General features: G+C 35.2%; 3 protein-coding genes and 1 pseudogene across 3 annotated transcripts; 1 reads left to right on the top strand and 3 right to left on the bottom strand.

Annotated features, from left to right (window-relative positions):
• The first annotated feature begins 509 nt into the window (after positions 1 to 509).
• On the top strand, positions 510 to 6,904 carry LOC114371181 (DEAD-box ATP-dependent RNA helicase 3, chloroplastic-like). The gene is made up of 10 exons (XM_028328622.1): positions 510 to 955; positions 1,047 to 1,180; positions 1,471 to 1,885; positions 2,453 to 2,551; positions 3,043 to 3,267; positions 3,845 to 4,222; positions 4,750 to 4,893; positions 5,024 to 5,119; positions 5,975 to 6,243; positions 6,392 to 6,904. Exons 1-10 carry the CDS (start codon positions 599 to 601, stop codon positions 6,480 to 6,482), a joined length of 2,208 nt encoding a protein of 735 aa, XP_028184423.1. The 5' UTR covers positions 510 to 598; the 3' UTR covers positions 6,483 to 6,904.
• A 28-nt stretch (positions 6,905 to 6,932) lies between these two features.
• On the bottom strand, positions 6,933 to 7,976 carry LOC114371183 (annotated as a pseudogene).
• A 7,151-nt stretch (positions 7,977 to 15,127) lies between these two features.
• Positions 15,128 to 16,289, bottom strand: LOC114369591. Its single transcript, XM_028326822.1, has 2 exons — positions 15,895 to 16,289; positions 15,128 to 15,812 (listed from the first exon to the last, which is right to left on the bottom strand). Exons 1-2 carry the CDS (start codon positions 16,147 to 16,149, stop codon positions 15,132 to 15,134), a joined length of 936 nt encoding a protein of 311 aa, XP_028182623.1. The 5' UTR covers positions 16,150 to 16,289; the 3' UTR covers positions 15,128 to 15,131.
• A 4,087-nt stretch (positions 16,290 to 20,376) lies between these two features.
• Positions 20,377 to 24,048, bottom strand: LOC114372402 (eukaryotic translation initiation factor 3 subunit M-like). The gene is made up of 10 exons (XM_028329932.1): positions 23,853 to 24,048; positions 23,156 to 23,285; positions 22,647 to 22,785; positions 22,336 to 22,548; positions 22,010 to 22,148; positions 21,445 to 21,595; positions 21,234 to 21,343; positions 21,060 to 21,157; positions 20,802 to 20,871; positions 20,377 to 20,680 (listed from the first exon to the last, which is right to left on the bottom strand). Exons 1-10 carry the CDS (start codon positions 23,943 to 23,945, stop codon positions 20,591 to 20,593), a joined length of 1,233 nt encoding a protein of 410 aa, XP_028185733.1. The 5' UTR covers positions 23,946 to 24,048; the 3' UTR covers positions 20,377 to 20,590.
• Between the last annotated feature and the right edge of the window lie 468 nt (positions 24,049 to 24,516).

The raw sequence follows: 24,516 nt of genomic DNA, 5'->3' as shown, positions 1-24,516 counted from the left end.
GAAACGTAATAGGAAAGTTAAAGAAAAAGTCAATAAAAATAATAAAAGGACACATGACTTATACCTAAATTGTAATTACATTTTTACTTAATTATAGGAATAAAAGTTATGAAGGTAATCAAAGTCTGATAGTTTAAAAAAAATAATTGTATCTAAAAAGTAATATTTTATATATATATAGGCTGGTCTATCATGCTTATAAGATTTTTTAATAAATCTAAGCCTGATTTATTTAATTTAATAGATTTTTAAAAAAGTCTGAATCTAACCTTTTAATTAAATAGACCCGTTCAGGTTAGACTTTATATAGGGCAGGTCGTAGACCCTTGTAGGCCAACTTGACCTATTTCCACCTCTACTTTCAATAATTAAAATTTAAATTTCTATTCTTCCGATCCGAGATTGTCTGACACCAAAATCACTATTTACCCAAAAAATTTAAATAATTTAACCATTAAATTGTATCGCAGACACACAGTGATACGCACGCAGCACAGGGAGGTTTAAAAGGCTTTAAGTTCAGAGACAGAAAGGTGCGTGGCCTTATCCCCTCGCCGCCTCCTCCTCCTCTTCTTCTTCTTTCATTTCCTCCCTCCAAATGGCTTCAACCATAGGTATCTCTTCTTCCATCTCCATATACAAAACCCCCTCTTTTCAACTCTTCAAAAGACCAGCCGCCACAACCACCTCCGTTTTCTTCAACACCCTTCCCCGTAACCGTGACGCCACACTCTCTTCCGTTCCTTCCGCCATTGCCACCCCATCCATTCTCACCGAACAACCCTTAAAGGGCTTAACTTTGGACGACCTTAGTAATAGCGACCAATTTGGCTATGACTTCGAACCCGACACCAACGTTAGCGACCACGAACTCGACATTTCCAAGTTGGGTTTACCTTCGCCCCTCGTCCACTCCCTCCAAAAACGTGGGATCATCAGCCTTTTCCCCATTCAGGTATCCTTACCTTTTTTTTAAAAATAAAAAATCATTTTTTATTTTATTTTCAACTACCACAAATATAAACACTTTTCTTTTGGGTGATTAGAGAGCTGTGTTGGTGCCTGCACTAGAAGGTAAAGATATCATTGCTCGTGCAAAGACAGGGACTGGCAAGACTTTAGCATTCGGAATTCCAATTCTTAAAGGTCTCACTAATGATGATGAACAAAGTCCTCACAGGTCCACATTATTTCTTATTCATATACATTAATCTTAGTATTGTTACCGACAAGGTCGGAGACAGTTGGTAGATGACTGAAATCCATAAGCATGCCGACAGGGGTTTTGATTCCCTGACCATGTGTAAAAAGACTTTATTGGGAGTGACAAAATTCACTTTGATGATTTCTACGCCTTGAGGATTAGTGTCATGCCCTTTTGACTATGGGAATACCTTGTTTCCGGGAAAAAAAAAATAATCTTAGTATTGTTTGCTTCATAATAGATTTATTAATTTTTAATTATTGCAGGCGGTCTGGGAGGCTTCCTAAAGCGTTGGTCCTTGCACCTACTAGGGAGTTAGCAAAGCAAGTTGAGAAAGAGATACAAGAATCTGCACCTTACCTCAAAACAGTTTGTGTTTATGGTGGTGTTTCTTATGTAACACAGCAGAGTGCCCTTTCACGGGGTGTTGATGTGGTGGTTGGGACGCCGGGTAGAATAATTGACCTGGTGAATGGAAACAGCCTTAAACTGAGTGAGGTTCAGTATTTGGTGCTCGATGAAGCTGATCAGATGCTTGCTGTTGGGTTTGAGGAGGATGTGGAGGTCATTTTAGATAAGGTCCCGACTCAGCGCCAGACCATGCTTTTTTCTGCGACCATGCCTGGTTGGGTTAAGAAACTGTCCAGAAAGTATTTGAATAACCCTTTGACGATTGATTTGGTAAATTCTTTTGTTACATTTTGGTTTGGCTTCTATTCTTGCTGAATATGCAGATTTTTGTTGACTAAGTACTTGCTTGTTTATGGAATAAAATTGTAGATTAGAGTATAATAGTGTTGGCAATATTCTCATTGTCTAGCATGGGGAAAATTTAGGGAGTAACATGGACATCTTATACTTCCTATCAGCAGAAAGTGGTGCTGTGGTGTATAACAGGCTCTGTGTGATATAAATAATCTAGTTAACATCAGTAATGCAACTCCTCTTTATAATCCTTTTTCATCTGTTTGGAAGCATCTTGTTGTATGTTTGGTATAATGGATTTGGAGAGAAAAGAAGGGAAAGCATGAATAAATTTCCACTAAAACTGTCTCTTATTCTCGTTTTCTTCAACTTTTCTTTAATTGGCATTCTCATTTTCTTCTGATTCTTTCTATCAAACAGATTCAATAATGCTTACTAATAATGTTGAAGTTATTGTAGAATGAAAATTAAATCATAATTATGATGTATTTTAATCCCAGGAAATTGGTTATGTTTTTTTCTTTTCCTTTTCTTCCAAACAAGGTTGGTGAACAAGAAGAGAAGCTTGCTGAAGGGATCAAACTTTATGCATTATTAGCCACTGCCACTTCAAAACGGACAGTTCTTTCTGATCTTATAACTGTAAGTTTGTAGTTATGTTTTTACAATCTTAGCTTGATGCTTTCTAATTTCTGTAGTTTGTATTCGGGAATCTGATTCTGAGGATGTTTTTAGTAGGTAATAGGTATGAGGAATAATATTACTGTTGTTATTATATGCGGTAATACAAAATATCATTCCAATCAATAATACAATAAAAACGTGTTTATCAATTTTTTGAGATGATTGAAGGAAGCAGGTTACTGTTTAAAGAAACTCCACCTTTAATTAGTCATGCTCATGCATACTGAGCAAGCAAGTTATTTATCATTATGTAACACGTGGAATACTCAGACACAAACTTATGGCTGTGAAAATTCTCTAACACTCCTGTTGCTGTTGCAAATTCAATTTATATATACACATATATATAGTTAGTTAGTTAGTTTTATGTTTGCAAATATACTTTAAGTTACTCTTGTAGATAAGGGTGGTCAGTTCAATAATTCACTGAGTGCTATTATGCCATTTAGGTTTATGCAAAGGGTGGGAAGACTATTGTTTTTACTCAGACAAAAAAGGATGCTGATGAAGTATCAATGGCATTAACAAGTAGTATAGCTTCCGAAGCACTGCATGGTGATATATCTCAGCATCAGAGAGAGAGAACATTGAATGGTTTTCGGCAAGGGAAGTTCACAGTGCTTGTTGCCACTGATGTTGCAGCTCGTGGACTTGATATTCCCAATGTTGATTTGGTAAGTTAAAAAATGATGATTTTTGGTTGACATATAAACATCCCTTTTCCAGTTTTGATTTTGTAAGAATTTTCTTGAACTAGCATTTTATTTTTATTGTTTATGTCATATTTAATGTAACTTGAAGTAATCAACTCAACCACTTGGATTATTGTAATTTGGATAGGATTTTTGATTGAAGATCTAGAAGTTTAAGTCTTGAGATATCTTATCCCTATGTTGGATTAGGCTTTATTGCCTACTTGGGATTAGGATATCTCAATTCTTCAGTTTGTGTTGCTTGTAATAAAATTTTGATTAGTTTTTTTATATAAGGAGAAATTTCCACTAAATTTGACATTCAATCTTTATCGGTTATCACTGTACAGTATTATCTGACTTGGCAATGTGTTTGTGCAAACAGTACCTTGATTACTTCTTTTGACTCAATTTCAATTCTGTTTATCGCCAGAAGTTTAAGATCTATATTTAAATCATAAGGTTTTTATGCTTTGGATAAATACAAATACTGAATTGCTGTCTGTTGTCAACATATTGAGATTTGAGAAGCTTGTTGGTGTTACATTGATTTCTTCAGGTTATACATTATGAACTTCCCAATGATGCTGAGACTTTTGTACATCGTTCTGGCCGTACTGGGCGTGCAGGAAAAGAGGGTACAGCCATTCTGATGTACACCAGTAGCCAGAGGAGAACAGTTAGATCCCTTGAGCGTGATGTAGGGAGCAAATTTGAATTTGTTAGTCCACCAGCTATGGAAGAGATTTTGGAGTCATCTGCTGAGCAAGTTGTTGCTACACTAAATAGAGTTCATCCTGAGTCTGTTGAATTTTTCACTGCAACTGCACAAAAACTGGTTGAAGAACAAGGAGCAAGGGCCCTTGCAGCTGCTCTAGCACAGATGAGTGGATTCTCTCAACCTCCATCATGCCGGTCTCTTATCAATCATGAACAGGTATCTGAGAAGCTTATACTTTCAAGTTGAAATTATCTAGTTTTGATTTTTTAAAGGATTTATTGTTTCCCCATATTCATTCTGGATGATACTATACATAATGATTTATATCTCATTAGAAGTATGTAAAGGATGTGCCATCTGCATCTAGTAGAAAATCTGTTCAGCACAATAAAAATCTAAATATTGCCCAGGCAGAATGGCAATTGCAGTTATTAAATTATATAAATTCTCCCAACTCTATTAGGTGTTTTCCAAACTCAACCCAATAATTTGGTATGTTTGAATTTGATATTTTATGTTTGCTACTCGGTTAATATTTTGAAAAGCTAGTAGTTATTTGATTAGTTTTTAAGTTGAAATTTATTCAAAAAAAAAATATTAGACAAGGTTTTTTCTAAATTAATTAGTTTTTTTTAATTTTATTTTAAACTTTTTTAATTATTTTCACTCATAGTTGATCTTATACATAAATGCTGTTTTTGCACGTGTTATCTTGTTAGCTCATTAAAACCCTGGTGTTGTAGGGATGGACTACATTGCAACTGACTCGAGATTCAGATACTTCTGGAAGATATTTTTCTGCAAGATCTGTCACTGGGTTTCTTTCAGATGTTTATTCTCAAGCTGCTGATGAAGTTGGAAAAATACATTTAATTGCAGATGAGAGGGTTTGTAACTTTGTAGCTGAGTACTATTATTTGTTTTCTGTTGGGCTAGATTCTTGTTAGGAACTTCGGTATTATTAAGATAGTCAACACAATGTTCAATTTATTCTAAAGTTGGTAATGCTTGTATCAGGTTCAAGGAGCTGTTTTTGATCTTCCAGAGGAAATAGCTAAAGAGTTGCTCAATAAAGATATGCCATCTGGAAATACTATCTCCAAAATCACCAAGGTAAATTACAAAGTTTTGGTAATATTCTTTTTTTCTAATTCTTTATCATTTGTCTTGGCCTGATTAATCCCCTTACTAAAACACCAACCATCACCACTGGAGAAAGGTTTTTTTACGACGATTTTTAGATACATTCAAAGACGATTTTGAAGTAATCAACTCAACCACTTAATAAAGTCAAGATTTTCCACGACGGTTACTTAAAAACCGTTTTAGAATGATAGCATTCTAAGACAATTTTTAGTTAAAAACGTCTTAGAAGGGGTCGCATTCTAAGATGGTTCTAATATAAAAATCGTCTTAGAAGGATAACATTTTAAGACGGTTCTTAGTTAAAAATCGTCTTAGGATACTGCTCTTTTAAGATGCGTACCAATGTAGCATAGCTATATGCCCTCACGACCCCCACGACAACCACCACGACTTCAACGGTGACAGAACAACAATGTCAGTGCTGCCAGAGGCGGAGTGTACAGACGTAATGGGAGGTGCGCAAACAAGTTGATGGTATCGGAGTTTTTGAAGTGGGGATAGGCAACAGGCAACAGGCTAAGCACGAGTCTTTCAATAGTTGGCCACATTCAAAAATTGTTTTTGAATTATAAAAAACGACGACAGTTTTTGTAAGAATCGGTATCGTTTTGACATTTCAACGATGTTTTCACAAAAACCGGCGTTGTAATGTTGACTCTGTTTACAAAAATACCATTGCACGCTCAACAATGACGGTTTTGAGGTAACTATCGTTGAGCGTGCATCGTAAATAACTCATTTTTAGTAGTGCATATTTTAGTATCAATTTATTGGATTAATAATTTGACAAATGTGAATTCACATTTTACTTTGCATCGGCAGTTACCTCCTTTGCAAGACAATGAACCTGCAAGTGATTTCTATGGGAAGTTTTCCGACAGAGATAGAAGTAACCGTAGAGGTTCTAGGGATCAGAGAGGTTTTAGAAGTTCACGAGGATGGGAAGGAGGCCAGGACTCTAATGATGAGTTTGGACGAGGTGGTAGAAGTTTCAGATCTGGCAACAACAGGTCTCGAACGGGAAAAAGCAGCGGCAATGATTGGCTAATTGGAGGCAGTAGTAGATCAAGCAGGTTTTCATCATCCAACAGGTTATAGACTTTATAGTAACTGTTTTACTTATGTTTGATTGTTTGTTAAGTTTCTTCCTGTTCAAGTTATATTAAGGTTCATCTATGTAATGTGATATAATATTTAGGTGTATGTAATAACTTAACGATATCTGAATGTGCATTGCAGAGATGGGGGCCATGGAGGGGCCTGTTTTAATTGTGGAAAACCTGGCCATCGGGCATCAGATTGTATCACCCAAAAACGAGTCTTTTTCTAGTTTGGACATTTTTCGCTTTGACACCACCTAGTCCAAGAATTGAGCTCCCACTGGTGATGCCCTAATGAGTTCAAGAAATTGAAAGATGCTATGCTACCCCGAAAGAATTACAGAATGTGCACTACGTTACATATCTCTTGTTTTTTTTAGTATTCTATAGAGGTCTCCCCTTTCTGTCTTTAGGGTTTTGTTTTTCTTTAGGCGTGTTGTAATTTTTTTATTTATCTTTTGCATTACGGCATCATGATAGTAGTATTTCTTTTTGGCAAGAACAGTATCTGTACGATGCTGTTTTGTCAGCTTAACAATCATGTTTCTTTACCCGTTTTATAGAAGTGGCAATAGACGAATAGCCTTATATGCAGAATACGCTTCCATCTGCTCATGATATTACAACAATACAAATTAGTCCTTCGCCACAATTTTCCTTATTTTGATATCAGTGCCTATCATTACCAATTCACCATCCATGCATATAAAACCAAAGACAACAAAAATGCTCACGTCAATCTAATTCCAAATCAACTATGTTAGTGTATGTTTGAGTTGCAGTTGAAAATAATGAACGCAAAAATAGGAGTCTTGATACGTTGGAAAACGTAACTTTATAATGGATTTCCAAAAAGAAGGTTGGTAACATTTCTAAAAACAGTCCCTTTTTTACTGGCTAGAACCTCCCTAACAGCTTTCTCATCAGGAACAAAACCCTTACCTTTCATCTGCTCCAACAATCGTGCAGCCTCGTCAAGCTTCTCCTCCCTCACCAACCCCTCAAACACACAAGTATAAGTCTGCACATTAGGTCTCATCCCCTTATCCATCATTTCCAAAACGTACTTACAAGCCTCCACAAATTTAACATCTTCAGTAAGACACTTAATGAGAACAGCATAGGTGTAAGCATTTGAAGACACCCCAAAAACCAACATGCGCATGAAAACTTTGAGAGCCTCTTTGGGCTAAGCGGCGTTGGTGTAGACCACGGGGACGGTGCTGTGAGCCACCACGTCGGGCATGTGGCCCCCCTCCTTGATCGGGCGAAGAGCTCCAAGGCTTCATGGGTGAGACCCTCTTTGGACAATGTGCGAACAGCTTAACTGCGTGGTTGAATAAGCCTTCGCCGGTTCTCATGTCATGGAATATCTGCTGCAGGTCCTTTGGGTCCGAGGGCAATTCCACTGCGAGTTTATTGCTGAACGGGTCGTAAGGGAGTGGCACTACCTTGTTGGTCATGTTGGCTTCTTTGTTGTTTTCGTCGTCGTTTGGTGGAACTGAAGTGGCGACGATGAATGGCGTTGGAGTTTGAAACTTGAGAGAAATGAGTGTGGAAAGTGTTATTAGAGTTGGAGTTGAAAATTAAAGCGCGACGTATTGCTGCGACTGTGCCTCTGCCAGACAAAGCAATTCTCAGACTTGTATTGTAGCAAGAAAAAAAACTCACTCTATAACTCACTTAACTCGTGTTGGGAAGCCTTCTAGAAAATTTGGACGGCGAATTGGGGCAAATTTACCTCAGAGGGCTTGTTTTAGAAACATTTTACCAAAGAGGGTTTCTTTTCAAACTTATCACAGACGGGGTCTGTTATGACGTGGATGTCGCCATTGTTGCCGGCGGGAAAGCTTGTACCGCCATTGACAACTGCGGGAACAAGGATCCCGCCATTGGCAACTGCGGCACTCAGCCTAAACCGCCAGTACGAACGGCGGGACAGGCTGAGTAGGAGAGAGAGAGGATGTACCGCTGATAGCAACGGCGGGACGAGGAGAAAGCCATGCCGCCGTTCCTCCTGGCGGGACATGCCAACGTGGCAGTCCCGCCACTGCCTCCTGCGGAACACCTTGACGGGACAAGGGCCAGCGTTCACATGCATGCTGAATCATTTTTATGCAGGCTAGGCATGCTGAATCATTTTTATGCAGTTTATGAAGGCTAGGCTAGGGTTAACATGCAAGAATCAATTTTTTTTTTGTGATACAGGCTAGTTCACATGCACGCACCTCTTGCTTTAACACTATTAGATTGGATAGGACACGCATCTCTTGCTTTAACACTATTGGATTGGATATAGGGTAATCAGGAATCATCTTGCTTTAACACTATTAGATTGGATAGGACACTGTATGTATTAGATAGAGCAATCAGAAATCACATGGATGTCATTTAGATTAGGGCTAGGCAAGTAAGTAGGAACTGACGTGCATACAAATTTATTTACTTTGCAGTGGTAAAAAATTTCTATAAATAAAGCAAACATGCAATCCCTCAGCATGAAAAATTTTGTCATTGAAGAGAGTATCAAATAGTGTGTGAGAGGAAGAAAGATTTTGGTTTCGACATTGAAGAGAGTATCAAATAGTGTGAAAGAGGCCGAAAGATTTTCGCTAAGTTTGCTGATTCTATTGTAAGGATGTTTTATATTTATTTAAATAAAGTTATCTTTTCGTTTTGTTTATTTATCATGTACAAATTTTTTATTTTGAACTAACAAATATTATGGTTAGAATGAAATTTGAAGGTCAACTTTAAGTGTAATAATTTTGTAAATTACGTTTTAAATTTAAAAATTATTAGTAGTAATTATTTGTAAGTTTTTTGTTAATGGTTTTTGCGTTTGAAGTATTATTTGACATATAATTTAATTTAAGACAAAAACTAATTACATGCTATTTGTTAAGTATTTTGTGGTTTGTCGTAAGTACAAAGTTTCACTTGTAATAAAATTTAGTATAAGTTAACAAAAAGAAATTGTAATTTTAATTATAAAAACAATAAGAAAAATATTACCATAATTTTAAAAGTCCCGTCATTTAAATTTACTAACATAAAAAGTAGCATGGGAATAACAATTTTTCGTTACTATATTTATTAGTAATTTATTGATTTTTAATAATCTTAAAAGAACTTTACTTGGATTTTTAGATTATTTTATACTTTATGGTAAATAAGAAAAATATTGAGACAACAAACTAGCACTAGATCAGGTCTAATACTTCTCTAGTTTTTGAAAAATAATAGGTGAATATTTTATCTCTCCAAGCAATCACTAGGACAAAATATTAAAAAATATAGTTGAATTAATTCTTTAACACTCACTAATTTTGTATCTCTTTGTTTTTATGACATATATAATATTAGTTATTATACTTGAATTGTATATATTTCTTTTATCTCTTTGTCTCACTAAGTTTCAAATTAGTTGTTCATCGAGTATTTTTTGCCTTACATATACGTGCATATAGTTAATTAATTAACCATTGAGACTATTCACTCGACATGGAGAACAATTAGGCCTTATTTGTCTGCCATGTTCCGTCTGAAATTTTTTTAAGTCTAATCCTTTCAGTTATAACCCTTCCATTTTGTGTTTGTCTGGAATTTTGTTGAAGTTGAGGAATTTTCCATAAATTATTTAATTAGAGTAATTTTTTATAGAATAAAGTATGAATGTGTAGTTTAAGTTTAATAGAGGAAGCAAATAAATATTTTATATTTGTATCATCGACAAAATATTTAATTGAAGTAAGGATTTTATTTGTTAGACTAAAATTTGAAGGTAAAGTTTAAGTGAATTAATTTTTTTAATTAGAATTTTTATTATAAAATTAGTATCAGTAATTCTTTATTTTAAAACTACTATTGTTATGATTAATTATTTTTAATTTTGATCATGTAGGTATATCATGAATTCAATTATTACAGTGTTGTATTTCAACGGAAGAGTATATGAAGACAATGATGGTGTAATATTTGAAGGCAGTAAAAAGGCCATTCAGATTAAACGCGGAATTAGTTTCAATGCTTTGAAAAAAAAAATTGGAGATAAGGTAAAGATAGAAAATAATGAAATTATTTCTACTATAAGTTGTAGATTTTTAGTTTCAGGAAAATATGTTGCGTTGCAAATTTGTGATGACGAAGATGTTGAAACTATGATCGAAAGTTTTCAACAACAACAACAAATGTCAGTTCTAGAATTGTACGTAGAAAAGGATGTTGCTGGTGGTTCGATGTTTCATGCTGCAAATTCTGTTACGTCATGTGGACGTAATGTATCTCATCATGAATCGGAACTGCCAAGAAATATAAGTAATTTACATGATGATGAAGATGATGATGATGATGATTACCTTGCATCTAACTCATACGTTGAAGAGTCTTTTGATGAAGATGATAGTGATGATGGAATATCTGATACAGACGATGAAGTCACTAACATCGTTGAACCAGTTTCAATTGTTCACCCAACCGAAGGTAAATGTTTGTGAAATACAAAATTAGTTGAATACATCTATCTTTTTATGAGAATTGCATTTAATGGTAACTAAATAGGAGTAGTTTGTTGACGTGATTTTTTTTTAAATTATTAGGTGTACCACAAATTCAAAATCCATTTTGGAATGATGCTATGCATTATAATAATATCAATTGGAGTCATCCGGACGAGGAGGACATTTGTGGTCTGGACATGCCAACGACTTTTAATGTTGGACAAGAATTATATGTTGGCATGGATTTTGACAGTAAAGATGCGGTCAAAAATGCACTGAAACAATATGTCATGAAGGTGCATCAAACTTTTAAGGTTGTTGAGACAAAATCACACAAATATATCGTTTGTTGCCCCAACAACACCGAAGAGTCTCCTTGCCCTTTTTATATGAGGGCAATTTTATCCAAAAAAACTGATGCATGGAAAGTGACACAATGGGGTGGACCGCACACATGTCTAAATATGACTATGACACAAGACCATGAAAAGCTTGATTCAAATTTAATTGCGACTTGCGTAGTAGGTACGTTTTTTATGTTCATATTATCCTACTTTTGTGTTATTTGTTATTTTAATTTGTAATTTTATTTTATTATTTGAATTACAGGCATGATCAGAGAGGATCCATCAATAAAAATTTCTTTGATTCAAGAAAGGATAAATAGTGAATTTTCCTATAAGGTTTCATACAGAAAAGCATGGATGGCCAAACAAAAGGCGATTGCAATTGAATATGGCGATTGTGAAGAGTCGTATGCGAAACTCTCGTCATGGCTAACACACATGCAAAATCATTCTCCTGGCTCTTACTTTCAAATACTACATGACGATTTTATTGTTGGTAATAGGGTAAGTCGCGAACATCGTCAGTTTCATCGAGTATTTTGGACATTTGGTCAATGCAAAGAGGCTTTTAAGTACTGTAAGCCAATCATACAAGTTGACGGCACACATTTATACGGCAAATACCGTGGGACCTTGTTAATGGCCACATCGCAAGATGGAAATGGTGGTGTTCTTCCTCTAGCATTCGCCGTGGTCGAAGGCGAGACGCTAACAGCATGGTCATGGTTTTTGGCCCACTTGCGTGAACACGTCACAGATAAGAATGGAATTTGTCTAATATCTGATCGTCACGCGAGTATAAAGTCTGTTGTCGCTAACGAACATCTTGGTTGGCAACCTCCCCACGGTTATCATGTGTACTGCGTCCGACACATAGCCAGCAATTTCAATCGCAAATTCAACAACGCGAAACAAAAAGAGATGTTCAAGAAATTGGGTAAGGTTTATTTTATACATTAATTTAATTTGACTTTGATGTCTACGTACAACTTTTCATGATAACAAATTTGATGCAGCGTACACTCCTTGCAAGCATGTGTTTGATCAAAACTTAGAAAAATTTCGTCAACTGAGTCCAGCCATAGCAAGATGGATTGATCGCATTTCAAAGGAAAAATGGAGCATGGCTTACGATACATCTGGACGACGATATGGTCACATGACAACCAACCTATCAGAATGTGTGAATAAGGTGTTGAAAGATTGTCGCAGCATTCCAATAACAGCGTTGGTCAAGTCAACATATAGTAGGTGCCGAAAGTACTTTGTTGATCGTGGTCGCCAAGCCCAAAGACAATTAAGAGAAGGCCAAGTTTATTGTTCTAAGCTTGTTGCAGAACTTAGGAAAAATCAAGAACAAGCTTGTTCGCACATCGTTCGCGTGTACGATATCCACTCGACAAGGTTTGAAGTAGAGGAGACCTTCAATCCTATAACGCAACGTGGCGGACAAAAATGGGCAGTTAACTTGAATGGCCATTATTGTCAATGCGGAAGGTATTCTGCGCTTCACTATCCATGTTCACACATTATTGCAGCTTGTGGTTACGTGAGCATGAACTACTACCAATATATAGATGTTGTTTACACCAATGAACACATCTTAAAAGCATACTCCGCACAGTGGTGGCCTCTTGGGAATGAAGCGGCAATTCCTCCTTCTGATGAGGCATGGACACTAATCCCTGACCCAACTACAATTCGTGCGAAAGGTCGGCCAAAATCAACAAGGATAAGGAATGAGATGGATTGGGTCGAACCATCTGACCACCGACAAAAATGTAGTAGATGTGGAGCTGAAGGGCACAATAGGCGCCGATGTCCAATGCAATCTGACTGTGGGAGTAATTCATTTAATTGATTTATGTATGTTACATGACTGACTTGTATTGCTTTAGGTTTTGTTGAATGTATTTACTTGTTGGTCTTCAATGAAATCGTCAGTTACTTTTTGTTGAATGTGTGCTTCTAATGAAATAAAATTACATTTAGAAGTTGAAATAAATGGAGTGGATCAATTGAGGTTGAGTGACATTGGTGTTGATCGTTAGTTAGAAATGTTAGTGTCTAAGTAATTTGTCTACCTTAGTTTTTTAAACTATCTACAATGACAAACTATGGACTTAGTCATTATGGTTTAGTGTCTAAGCCTTAGGTTTTGGTGTTTAGAACTATGGGTTAGGGTTAGGGTTACTTCTTATTTTTTAGGGGTTAGGGGTTACGTCTTAGGGGGTAGGGCTAAGGTTTTTATTTTAGGGTTAGGGTTAGGGTTAGGGTTAGGGTTATTTTTTAAATGTGAATGGTTAGGGTTACTTCTTGTTTTTTTAGGGGCTAGGGGTTACTTCTTATTTGTTAGGTGTTAAGGCTAAGTGTATTTTATTTTAGGGTTAGGGTTATTTTTTAAAATTTGAAGGGTTAGGGTTACTTCTTATTTTTTAGGGGTTAGGGGTTACGTCTTAGGGGGTAGGGCTAAGGTTTTTATTTTAGGGTTAGGGTTAGGGTTAGTGTTATTTTTTAAAATTTGAATGGTTAGGGTTACTTCTTGTTTTTTAGGGGCTAGGGGTTACTTCTTATTTGTTAGGTGTTAGGGCTAAGTGTATTTTATTTTAGGGTTAGGGTTATTTTTTAAAATTTGAAGGGTTAGGGTTTCTTCTTATTTTTTAGGGGATAGGGGTTACGTCTTAGGGGGGTAGGGCTAAGGTTTTTATTTTAGGGTTAGGGTTAGTGTTATTTTTTAAAATTTGAATGGTTAGGGTTACTTCTTGTTTTTTAGGGGCTAGGGGTTACTTCTTATTTGTTAGGTGTTAGGGCTAAGTGTATTTTATTTTAGGGTTAGGGTTATTTTTTAAAATTTGAAGGGTTAGGGTTACTTCTTATTTTTTAGGGGTTAGGGGTTAGGGTTTATTTCTGAACATTGAAGGGTTAGGGCTAATTCTTAGGGGTTAGGGTTAGGTTTTTTATTTTGGGGTTAGGGTTTATTTCTGAACATTGAATGGTTAGGGCTAATTCTTAGGGGTTAGGGTTAGCTTTTTTATTTTGGGGTTAGGGTTTAGTGCTGAACATTGAAAGGTTAGGGCTAATTCTTAGGGGTTTGGGCAAGGTTATTTATTTTAGGGGTTAGGGTTAATTTATTTAATTTAGGGCTTAGGGCTAAGTTTTTTATTTTAAGGGTTAGGGTTTAGTTCTTATTTTTTAGAAAAATAAAATTACATTTAGAAGTTGATATAAAATTACTTTTTTCTGAATGTGTACTTCTAATGAAATAAAATTACATTTAGAAGTTGAAATAAAATTACTTTATTTTAAGGGTAAGGGTTTAGTTCTTATTTTTTAGGGTTAGGGCTAAGTTTTTTATTTTAAGGGTTAGGGTTTAGTTCTTATTTTTTAGAAAAATAAAATTACATTTAGAAGTTGATATAAAATTACTTTTTTCTGAATGTGTACTTCTAATGAAATAAAATTACATTTAGAAGTTGAAATAAAATTACTTTATTTTAAGGGTAAGGCTTTAGTTCTTATTTTTTAGGGTTAGGGCTAAGTTTTTTATTTTAAGGGTTAGGGTTTAGTTATGAAAATTTCAGGGTTTAGGACTAATTTTTATGGGTGAGGTTTAGGTTATTTGTATTTTTGGGGTAGGGTTTAGTGCTGAACATGTTTGGGTTAGGGCTAACTTTTAGGGGTTAGGGTTAGGTTTTTATTTTAGGATTAGGGTTTATTTCGGAACAGTTTAGTGCTAAGTGCTTATATTTTATAGGTTAGGGTTAGTGTTTCATATTTAAGGGTTATGGGATACTTTTTATGTTTTATGGGTTAGGGTTTAGTTCACATTGAAGTTCATCGTTACTTAGAAACATTAGTTTTTTCCTTTTGGCTACGTTTGTTATTTGGTTTAGGGTTCATTGATTATTATAGTTTGATACGCGACATAAATTCTATCCATAAGTAAGCCTTAATAAACTGAATATCATACATTACGGCATGAATGTCAAATTACAAATATACAACAAAGCCTTAATCAACGGAGACATGCAAATCATTCATTTTGGTGTCCATGATGCCGTGAGGATGTGCCACATGGTCGATCCCATCTTCGTGCTTGGCGATCAGGATTTCTTCTGCCCCGATGCCTCCCCGCTTCTTCTTCGTCAGCCTCCGCAGAAAATGCGTGACGCAAATCAACACCGAATAAGTCACCCGTATTAGGTATTTGTCCCGGTACATTCCATTGTGTTCCTAACGGGGCATTAGGTGTTGGAATTGGCCCATGATATTGCTGTGAAGGGGTCATTGTGGGCCATGAAAAATGAGCTTGTGTTTCCGCAAAACCACCGAACGATTGCTGGGTTGCAGAAGTATCAGTTTCATGACCCTGAAAAGGATACTGATACATCTGTGTCGGATACTCAGCAAATGTTTGTGGCGTGTAATACATTCCATGGCCACGCTCCGCCATTTGTTGGGAATATTCTTCCGCTTCAACAGTGTCCCTTCTTCTGTCTATCCCCTGAGTTTCAATACTTGACTGAAGCATGTGAAACTGTTGTGGGGGAAATTGACGCTCTGATGCTGGACCATGTGACACTGGCTCAGTGACTCTCTCTTGCTCTTCGGATAAAATTGTAATTTTTTCCACATAAGGCACAAGATCATCAAATGTGCATGTTTTCCTCCCTTGAGGAGACACCATGTATTGTAATGCCTCCGCAACTTCACCCTGCATTTATAAGGGTAAGAAAATTAATGGCCATCATTAAATAAAAGTTCAACTTAAAATTTGAAAAAAAATAAAAAAATACCAATGTAGCCGTCTTTGCATTTTCTGGGTCAACAAACATCTTTGTCTTTCGCCTATACCAGACCATGTAGTCCGAGTTAAAACTCAATAGGCCTTCTTGTCGGGGATAAGCGTTGACCCTAAATGCATGTCGATTATTCCACTGTTGAATCATTGGGGCGAATAATTGCCCCCAATTTTCGTCATGTTTCCCCTTTAATGTTATGCCATGAATGTTTAGGGGTTGTGAAGGAGACTCTGGAACTGGTTGCTGCATCCCGAATTGTCTCAAGACTCTGTCTGGTTGGTGCCACTCAATAACTTGGAAACAAATTAGTGGCACCACCGCGTACCACGCGATACTTCCGACTAAACAAACGGGAGGCAACAATGATATAACGGTTGATGGGTAAGGCTCCCACACAAACTGCATATAACAACATAGTTGTGAACATTGTAGTAAAATAAGACATAATTTTTTATTTTACAAATACAATAGCATGCTTCTTACCTCATGACGTTTCATAATATCCAACTTGCGACGAAAAACTTTCACATCATCATTGCCGATATGTTGGTTTCCACGTCGCAGCCACCTACAAAGAATAAAATTTAATATACCCTAAAACCATTTATTCTATTGAAATGAAAGACGCTGTTAAAAATGACTCACCTGTGCCCTAGTGGTGTATTTTCTATTTGGGAAGGAGTCCTCTTTGGAGCCAAGGTTGGACATCGTTCCCATGCCCACAATTGTAGTAAGATGCACATACCTCCGATTGATTTAGTTTTATAATCGGTGGCACTGCACATCTCTCTATATAGAAAACCAAGTACGGCAGCTCCCCATGCATATCTGCCACATTCTTCAAAGTCACGTAAAAATTGAAGGTACCTTACCGAAACTCTGTTACTGGTTTTGTCAACGAACAAGACACCTCCAATAAATCTCAGTATCCATGCACGGGCAAACCTTCGTACTTGTTCTTCGTCGTCATCATTATTTATTTGATCAAAATGGTGAGCCAGCCAACTTAATTTAACCACACTACCTTTAATTTCACCTTCTTGTGGTCTGACTCCCAATAATTCCTCACATAAATCAGCCCAATCAAGATTTGTTGGACCGATTAATGGTAAACCATCCACACTTATACCTAACAACACAGAGACGTCTTGTAGAGTGATAGTACACTCTCCGCATCTCATGTGAAACGTATGTGTTTCCGGCCTCCATCTTTCTATTAGAGCACTAATTAGTGAGGCATTTATTTTTAAGTATCCCATTTTGATAATCCACCCGAAACCAGATTGTTGAAGAAAAGGAAAAATTTGCTCTGGAATTTGTTCTTCCCCTTGATACGTGGGGACAGCGCGTCTGATATGTAATTTCCTTTCTTCTTCCCCATTCCAAACATGTTCTGAAACATGCTTAGGTTGCATCCATAATACATCAGTATCGATGGGGCCAGACTTAATGTTGATATGTGATGAAGATGATGATGAAGATGCCATTGCTACTACAAAATAAAATATTATACATGTGAAGAAAACTTTAATTTATTAGTAAACTTTAAATATATAACAATAAATTTGTAAAAAATCAAACTGGCCAATTTTTAATATATTCTATACATAAATTAAAATACATGTGAAGCAATCTTTAATTTATTACTATTTTTTTTTCTACAATTAATTAATAAATAATTGAATAAAATATAGACTAACTAATTATTTATTATACAAAAATAATAATAATGTACAATGTATCATATATTTAATCACGTAAATTTTATATAACAAATGATATTAACCTACAAATTAAAACTAACAAATAATATATATAGCATTCTAACTAAAAATAATTAACTCAAATAATATTAAATTATCAGCTCATTTATTTAAAATACAAAATTATAATACTAAAAAGATAAATTTACGTGTGTCAAGTGTCTAATATTACAATTATTTATTTAAGTGTCAAATATTTAATATTACAAAAACTAAAATTTTCTGTGTGTCTATAATTTACAAATATATACCTAAAGTTAATATTAACTTGTGCCTAATAATAAAAAATCTAATATTACCTGTGTCATCCTAAATATCATGCATGTATATATATTTATTAGGCTAAAGTATCATCCGTCTAAATATATACTTAATACTACAAAAGCTAATATCACATATATAAAATTTAATAATATATACAACAACTAAATATATATATATACACGTAATATTTTTATACTAACTAAACAAATATATAATATTTTCAGTAACCAAATAATAATTTCAGCCAAATATTATTTTCAATTTCAGCCAAATATTATTTTCAACCAAATATATACAATAACTAAATAAAATTTTGAACCAAATATTATTTCTGCAAAATTTTATTTTCAGGCAAATATATACAATAACCAAATAAAATTTTCAGCCAAATATTATTTTCAACCAAATATATACAATAACTAAATAAAATTTTGAACCAAATATTATTTCTGCAAAATTTTATTTTCAGGAAAATATATACAATAACCAAATAAAATTTTCAGCCAAATATTATTTTCAACCAAATATATACAATAACTAAATAAAATTTTCAACCAAATATTATTTCTGCAAAATTTTATTTTCAGCCAAATATATACAATAACCAAATAAAATTTTCAGCCAAATATTATTTTCAACCAAATATATACAATAACCAAATAATATCTAACAATATATACAATAACTAAATAAAATTTTCATTCTAACTAACCAAATAATATTTTCATACTAACTAACCTAACATTCAAATATCTATTAATACGTACAAAAAATACCTACGAATACTAACTAATTTAAACTTAGAACTTTTCATAATAATAACTAACCTACTATTTACATACTAACTAACTTAGAATATTTCTTAATTTAAACTTAGAACTTTTGATAATAATAACTAACCTACTATTTACATACTAACTAACTTAGAATATTTCTTAATAAGAACTAACTTAAACTTATAATATATATTAACAGATTTACTTAAAAAATACTTACCAGGAATTTATGTGAAAATAAGAGTAAGGGCACACTTGAAATGGAAGCACAGCAACAAGCACCAAAGAAATTTCAACCACGAGCACACGCAAGCACAGTAAGCTCTCACACACAGAAGAAGAAACAAAGAGAAATAGAACACAGGTAAAGAGAAATGTAAGCGTAAACAATGAACTTCAACCAATTTTTTTTATAGCTGAAAACTTACTCAACGTTCAAAATTTTTTAACGTTCATGCAATAGGCTTTTCAGAACATGCAATAGGCTTTTCAGAACCTGCACCTACCTAGCTTCTCATCACTGCAAGCCTGAAACGTCAAGGTGTTCCGCAGGAGGCAGTGGCGGGACTGCCACGTTGGCATGTCCCGCCAGGAGGAACGGCGGCATGGCTCTCTCCTCGTCCCGCCGTTGCTATCAGCAGTACAGCCTCTCTCTCTCCTACTCAGCCTGTCCCGCCGTTCGTACTGGCGGTTTAGGCTGAGTGCCGCAGTTGCCAATGGCGGGATCCTTGTTCCCGCAGTTGTCAATGGCGGTATAAGCTTTCCCGCCGGCAACAATGGCGACATCCACGTCCATAACAAACCCCGTCTGTGATAAGTTTGAAAAGAAACCCTCTTTGGTAAAATGTTTCTAAAACAAGCCTTCTGAAGTAAATTTGCCGCGAATTGGCTTAGCTTATCATAACGTAATTCTTCAAATATAGCAGCTTTTATACCAAAATAAAAATAGTACTATACATTGGAATTTATTTATTTTACCAAAATATACTCTGAATAATTTATCATACTAGTGTGGTAAAAATAACGTGTCATCAAAATTTTTTGCACAAAACTTAAGTTACAATTCTATCATTTTTTTTATAAATAAAAGACTAATTCATTGGAAATACAAAATAATTGCAATAGAAAAAAATTTAATCAAAACATTTATATATTTATCTGTCATCCAGAACTTAATAGTTTACAGAACATTATGTCCAAATAAAATGTAGGTTGATGAATTTAATCACGAAACCCAACGCATTTTAACTAGCCAAATCCAACTCATTTTGTCATTGTAGTTTTGGTTTAGAATCAACCGCATAAAATTTTAGATACATTTTGTTGAGTAATATACTTAATTGTCATCTACATTGCCTCTTTGGTATTAAATAGCAAGTCAACATATCATCTCCATCTCGCCATAAGGTAAACATACCGCTAAAAAATTCATCTCTTAAGCAGAGCAATCGATCCTAATTAATCTATCTACTGTTGAAACGAATTCTAAATGCACTTTATACGCTTCTCCTATGAATATTAGTATAAAGAAGTGTCAAACATGCGCATTAACTTCTAAGAGTGAAAATATACTAAAATATTAAGTTGCTAGTTGTGGTACTTGACTAACATGAATTGACTATATGCAATCAGGGCAACAACAATCGCACTGGTTAACTTCGACGACAGAAAAATATTTAGAAATGAGGCTGGTATAAAATAAAAATGGAAAACTTCAATAATGGCTATGCCAAAGTTGATTAGTATAATTAGAGTCACCAGCCAACTAAAATAAATGGAAAAATAAATCGTAACAAAACAAATTACACTCTTATCCTCTGTTTAAGATCAAAAAATTCCACCTGAATAAAATCTAGATACTCAGATAATTGCTTCACTCAATCGTCCTCAACGAACAACCAAACCTTGGGCTGCCTGGGACCCATCCTCCGTTATTTTGTTGGCCTGAATGGTACTGATAACATTTACAATATTTCCCTAGAAATAGGAAACAAGCAATCAAACATCATAGCAAACAAAAAATCAGAATATAATAAACATTTCGATGCATTATGAATCTAATTATAATTCGGAAAATTATAGATGAGAAATTCTTTACCCTCCATGTCACTAGCTTTGTTCTCAGTGCTTGCCATTGGTGCTGACCAAACACACGCTCAGTAGGATGACTGCACATTAAATATTTGCATTATAAATTAAATCATGGATAACAGCTAAATGAATTTTCAACATGGGGGGATATATGATGCTGAACAAAAATAAATGTGGCCAATAGGTGCAACTGTGCAAGTCCATGTGCCCACAGAGTAGGGAAAGACAGTAGGCAGCTGAGAGAGACAATAGAGGTAGAACATACCTGACAACTACAACTTGATTCATTTGGTCCATCTTACAGTCAATTAACTTAGCAGTTAATCCTCTAACCACCCATAGTTCCACCTCATCATCGTTGATCTGAAGGGAAGCCACAACATTTCAATTATGCTAGGAAGAACACAAATGCAAACATAGACACCAAAAACAAATTTACCTGAAGTGTGTCCCTAATAAGTTCATATGGAATTTGGCCAGATCCATCAGAGCTAAGATCCACCAATGACAACAGCCTCATTTTGGCAATGCATTCTTCATGCACAAGGCCTAAAAGAGCATCATAACATCAAAACATTTTGATAGTAACAAAGTATAAAAGAACCATGTATATGTAAGATAAATGATAATCATTCATAAGCGGTGCTTACCATAACTTTTCAACAATGTGGAATTGGCAGCATGATAGTCTATGTATGCATCCAGCCTCTGGGTAAGAAAAATCTTAAGAAGCTGATATAACAGAGCATATTTGGCATCCTTCTCCAGTTGTGCAACAGCAGGCAAGTCTAGCAAATCACACTAAAACAGAACAATCAACATATTGAAAACTCTTCAAGAACTTACAACAATCTTAGCCAAAAATGGCATTAAAAATATTGGATTTAGATATATAAGAGTAAAATTAATAATGAGATCATCGAAAGCAACCAAAAGACAAATAGAAGTTCTAATTTCTATATAAAGATGGCCTATAAGAGCAAGAAAGCATCCTTATCACCCTATGAGTTTTAGTACTAAACAATAAATTACAATGTTTCACTGTTCCAAACTTCTAAGCAGAAAGACGAGCATTGTCTAAGCAAAGGAAGCAATCGAAAAAACAAGTGAGGATATTAGCAATGACAACAGTAACTCATAAACTAATTGAACAATGTAGGAAGCTGTAAGATCATACAATCTTCCAAACATCATAATTAGAATTGGACAAGGTACCTGAAATATGTCAGGTGCCCTCACAAATTCCACAATAGCACATGCAGCTTCCTCCTTGGCTTCACTCAAAACATGTGAATCATCTCCCAAAAAAGTTGCCAAATAACTGGTCAGGAACTTAAAAGCATCCTTTGACATGCTGAGATAAAATGAGATTCAATACCAATTACTATTTTTGTATTATAAAAAAGATTGAAAGTTGGTAGGTTGCTGTCTTGTGGGGGAGCAGTACTGATGAGAAGAAACTTAAGTGGTACTCCCACTCCCAAGAGAGGTAAGAGAACATTTCTAAAATTGATGTTAACAGGAATTCACTTCTACTATACCTTTTATTTTCCTTCAAAATATTAGAGACAGCAAGAAAGAGCTCTCTCTGTTCTGGTATCCCAATTTTCCAGTCTTTTAAGAAGTTATCAATCTTCTTGAATGAAGGTATAATGTGTTCTGTGACTTTCCCATCAACAGCTAAATTCAGTAACTTCATGTAGACATAAAACTGGCAGTATGGAGTCTCCAAAAGATTGTACAGACTGATCATACTGTAAAGAAAAGAGAAGATATTTTAAAAACAATAATATAAATATTCATAGTAGCATGCATTACCAAAATTTTAAAACCTAGTAGCATGTGACATTACATCTTCAATCGCACGGCAGGCTTTTCGTTTGGCTGCTGAAGTATTTTTGCAGTTATAACTTTTACAATCTCCATCACTTCATCTGGATTCTCGGTCTTTGTAACAAGATTGCAGATGATAGTGAAGATGGACTCTATATCTGGTACAAGAACTAACAGACCTTGTTAACACACTCACATTCAGCTGGTGACATTAATGACAGATCCTATCAACCTGAGCAGTTCTCAATATAACATCAAATTGGATTCTAACAAGAAAGTGAGAAATGCAATACCCAAAAAGGAAGCAACAAATGCAACATAATCAAGAAAAAGGGCTGGGAGAATATCGCACATCAACAATGCCATATCCAACCAGAGTAGCAGAGTTGGGAAAGGATTCCTGCTCAGATGATAGCACAAAACATACAAGCCACATAGAATTCAAGTTTTTCATAAACGAAATTGGAACTAGGCCAAAATGCAAGAGGAATACAACACCAAGAGTAGAGGTAAAACAGAGCATTCTACCTTTTTCAGAAACCTTTGAGAAAATCAATTCAGCAGAGGTAATCATCAATGATGCTAACTCCAACCACTTTCCCATAACAATGAACTCTTCAGCCTCCGTGCAGAGTCTGCTAACTTGGGGCTCAGCAACCTAACAAACCAAGACGGGAAACACTAAATTCACAAATAATACAGGCACCAAATTAAAACAAGAACACAAGTACGCTCACATATAACAAGATGCATTAGTGCACAGAGCAGCAATGAAAGAAAATAATCTAGCACCAACAAACCCTAAAATTACACACCAAAATTACTATTCCCAATATTTCTTAATCAACCCCTCTCACATCCATCCTCTCTTCCATCCAACCTATCTGACCACTATATATAATTCCCTCCCATTCATTTTCTGAGCATCGACGTGAATCTGGGAAACGTCTACAACACTAAACGACGACACAGAACGAGTTCTCACAAATAGACCAAAACTTAAATATTCTATCTAAAGTCACCGAGTTTTACAAAATCAGATTCCACGAGCATTACAACTTAGAAGATACACAGCGCATCGTGAGTAAACTGTTATGTCCCTTGCAGATAATCAGAAACAAAAATCTCACACCGAAACCAACAAATAAGCACAATAACCGAACCATTCACAATTAGAGCTAAGAAAAACGCCAGAGAAGGGTTTGAGGTGGAGGAAGAAAGCTACCTCAGGACCGGCATCGGCCCAGGCAAGTTCAGAGGCGAATCGAACGACGGAGAGTGCAGCGTCTTCTTCGGAGGTTGGCACCACAGTCGCCATGTTTTCTGTAACTGCGAGATTCTAAACCCTAGTTATCTCGTGCGGCAGAGAACACGGTGTGAGCAACCAAAACCCCGGCGTAAAAGAGAGAGAATATTAAGCAATGAATCAAAATTATAAGATTTTTTTCAAATTAAAAATTATTTAGATTAAATATAAATACAACATACATACTAGGCTAAAATAGATGGTGTATAGGATGGATCACTGTTACAAGTGGTCCACCATGCACAATTATTATACACCACAAGATTCATCTCAATTCCATAGTGATATGGTGCACCTCTCATCAATTTTTTTCTTTTTTCATTCCCTCTCCTTGTTTCTCATCAACCACTTCATTCTTCTACCTCTTTCATTCATGCTCTCCTTATCTCTTATTGATGTTGATGATGGTTTAATTAAATTTGTACATTGAATTTTCCTAGTTTAGCATAACAGACTCGATATTTTTGAATGAATTTATGATTGTTATTTTATGGGAAGAACCATTTTCAATTGTGATCTATTTTTTGTCCATGTTTAATCCATGTTGAGCAACAACCCATGATCTTATCCATATCCATGTTTT

This window comes from Glycine soja, chromosome 10 (genome assembly GCF_004193775.1).
Source record: "Glycine soja cultivar W05 chromosome 10, ASM419377v2, whole genome shotgun sequence".
In the NCBI taxonomy this organism is placed as follows: domain Eukaryota; kingdom Viridiplantae; phylum Streptophyta; class Magnoliopsida; order Fabales; family Fabaceae; genus Glycine; species Glycine soja.
This window is presented reverse-complemented; position numbering and strand designations above follow the sequence as displayed.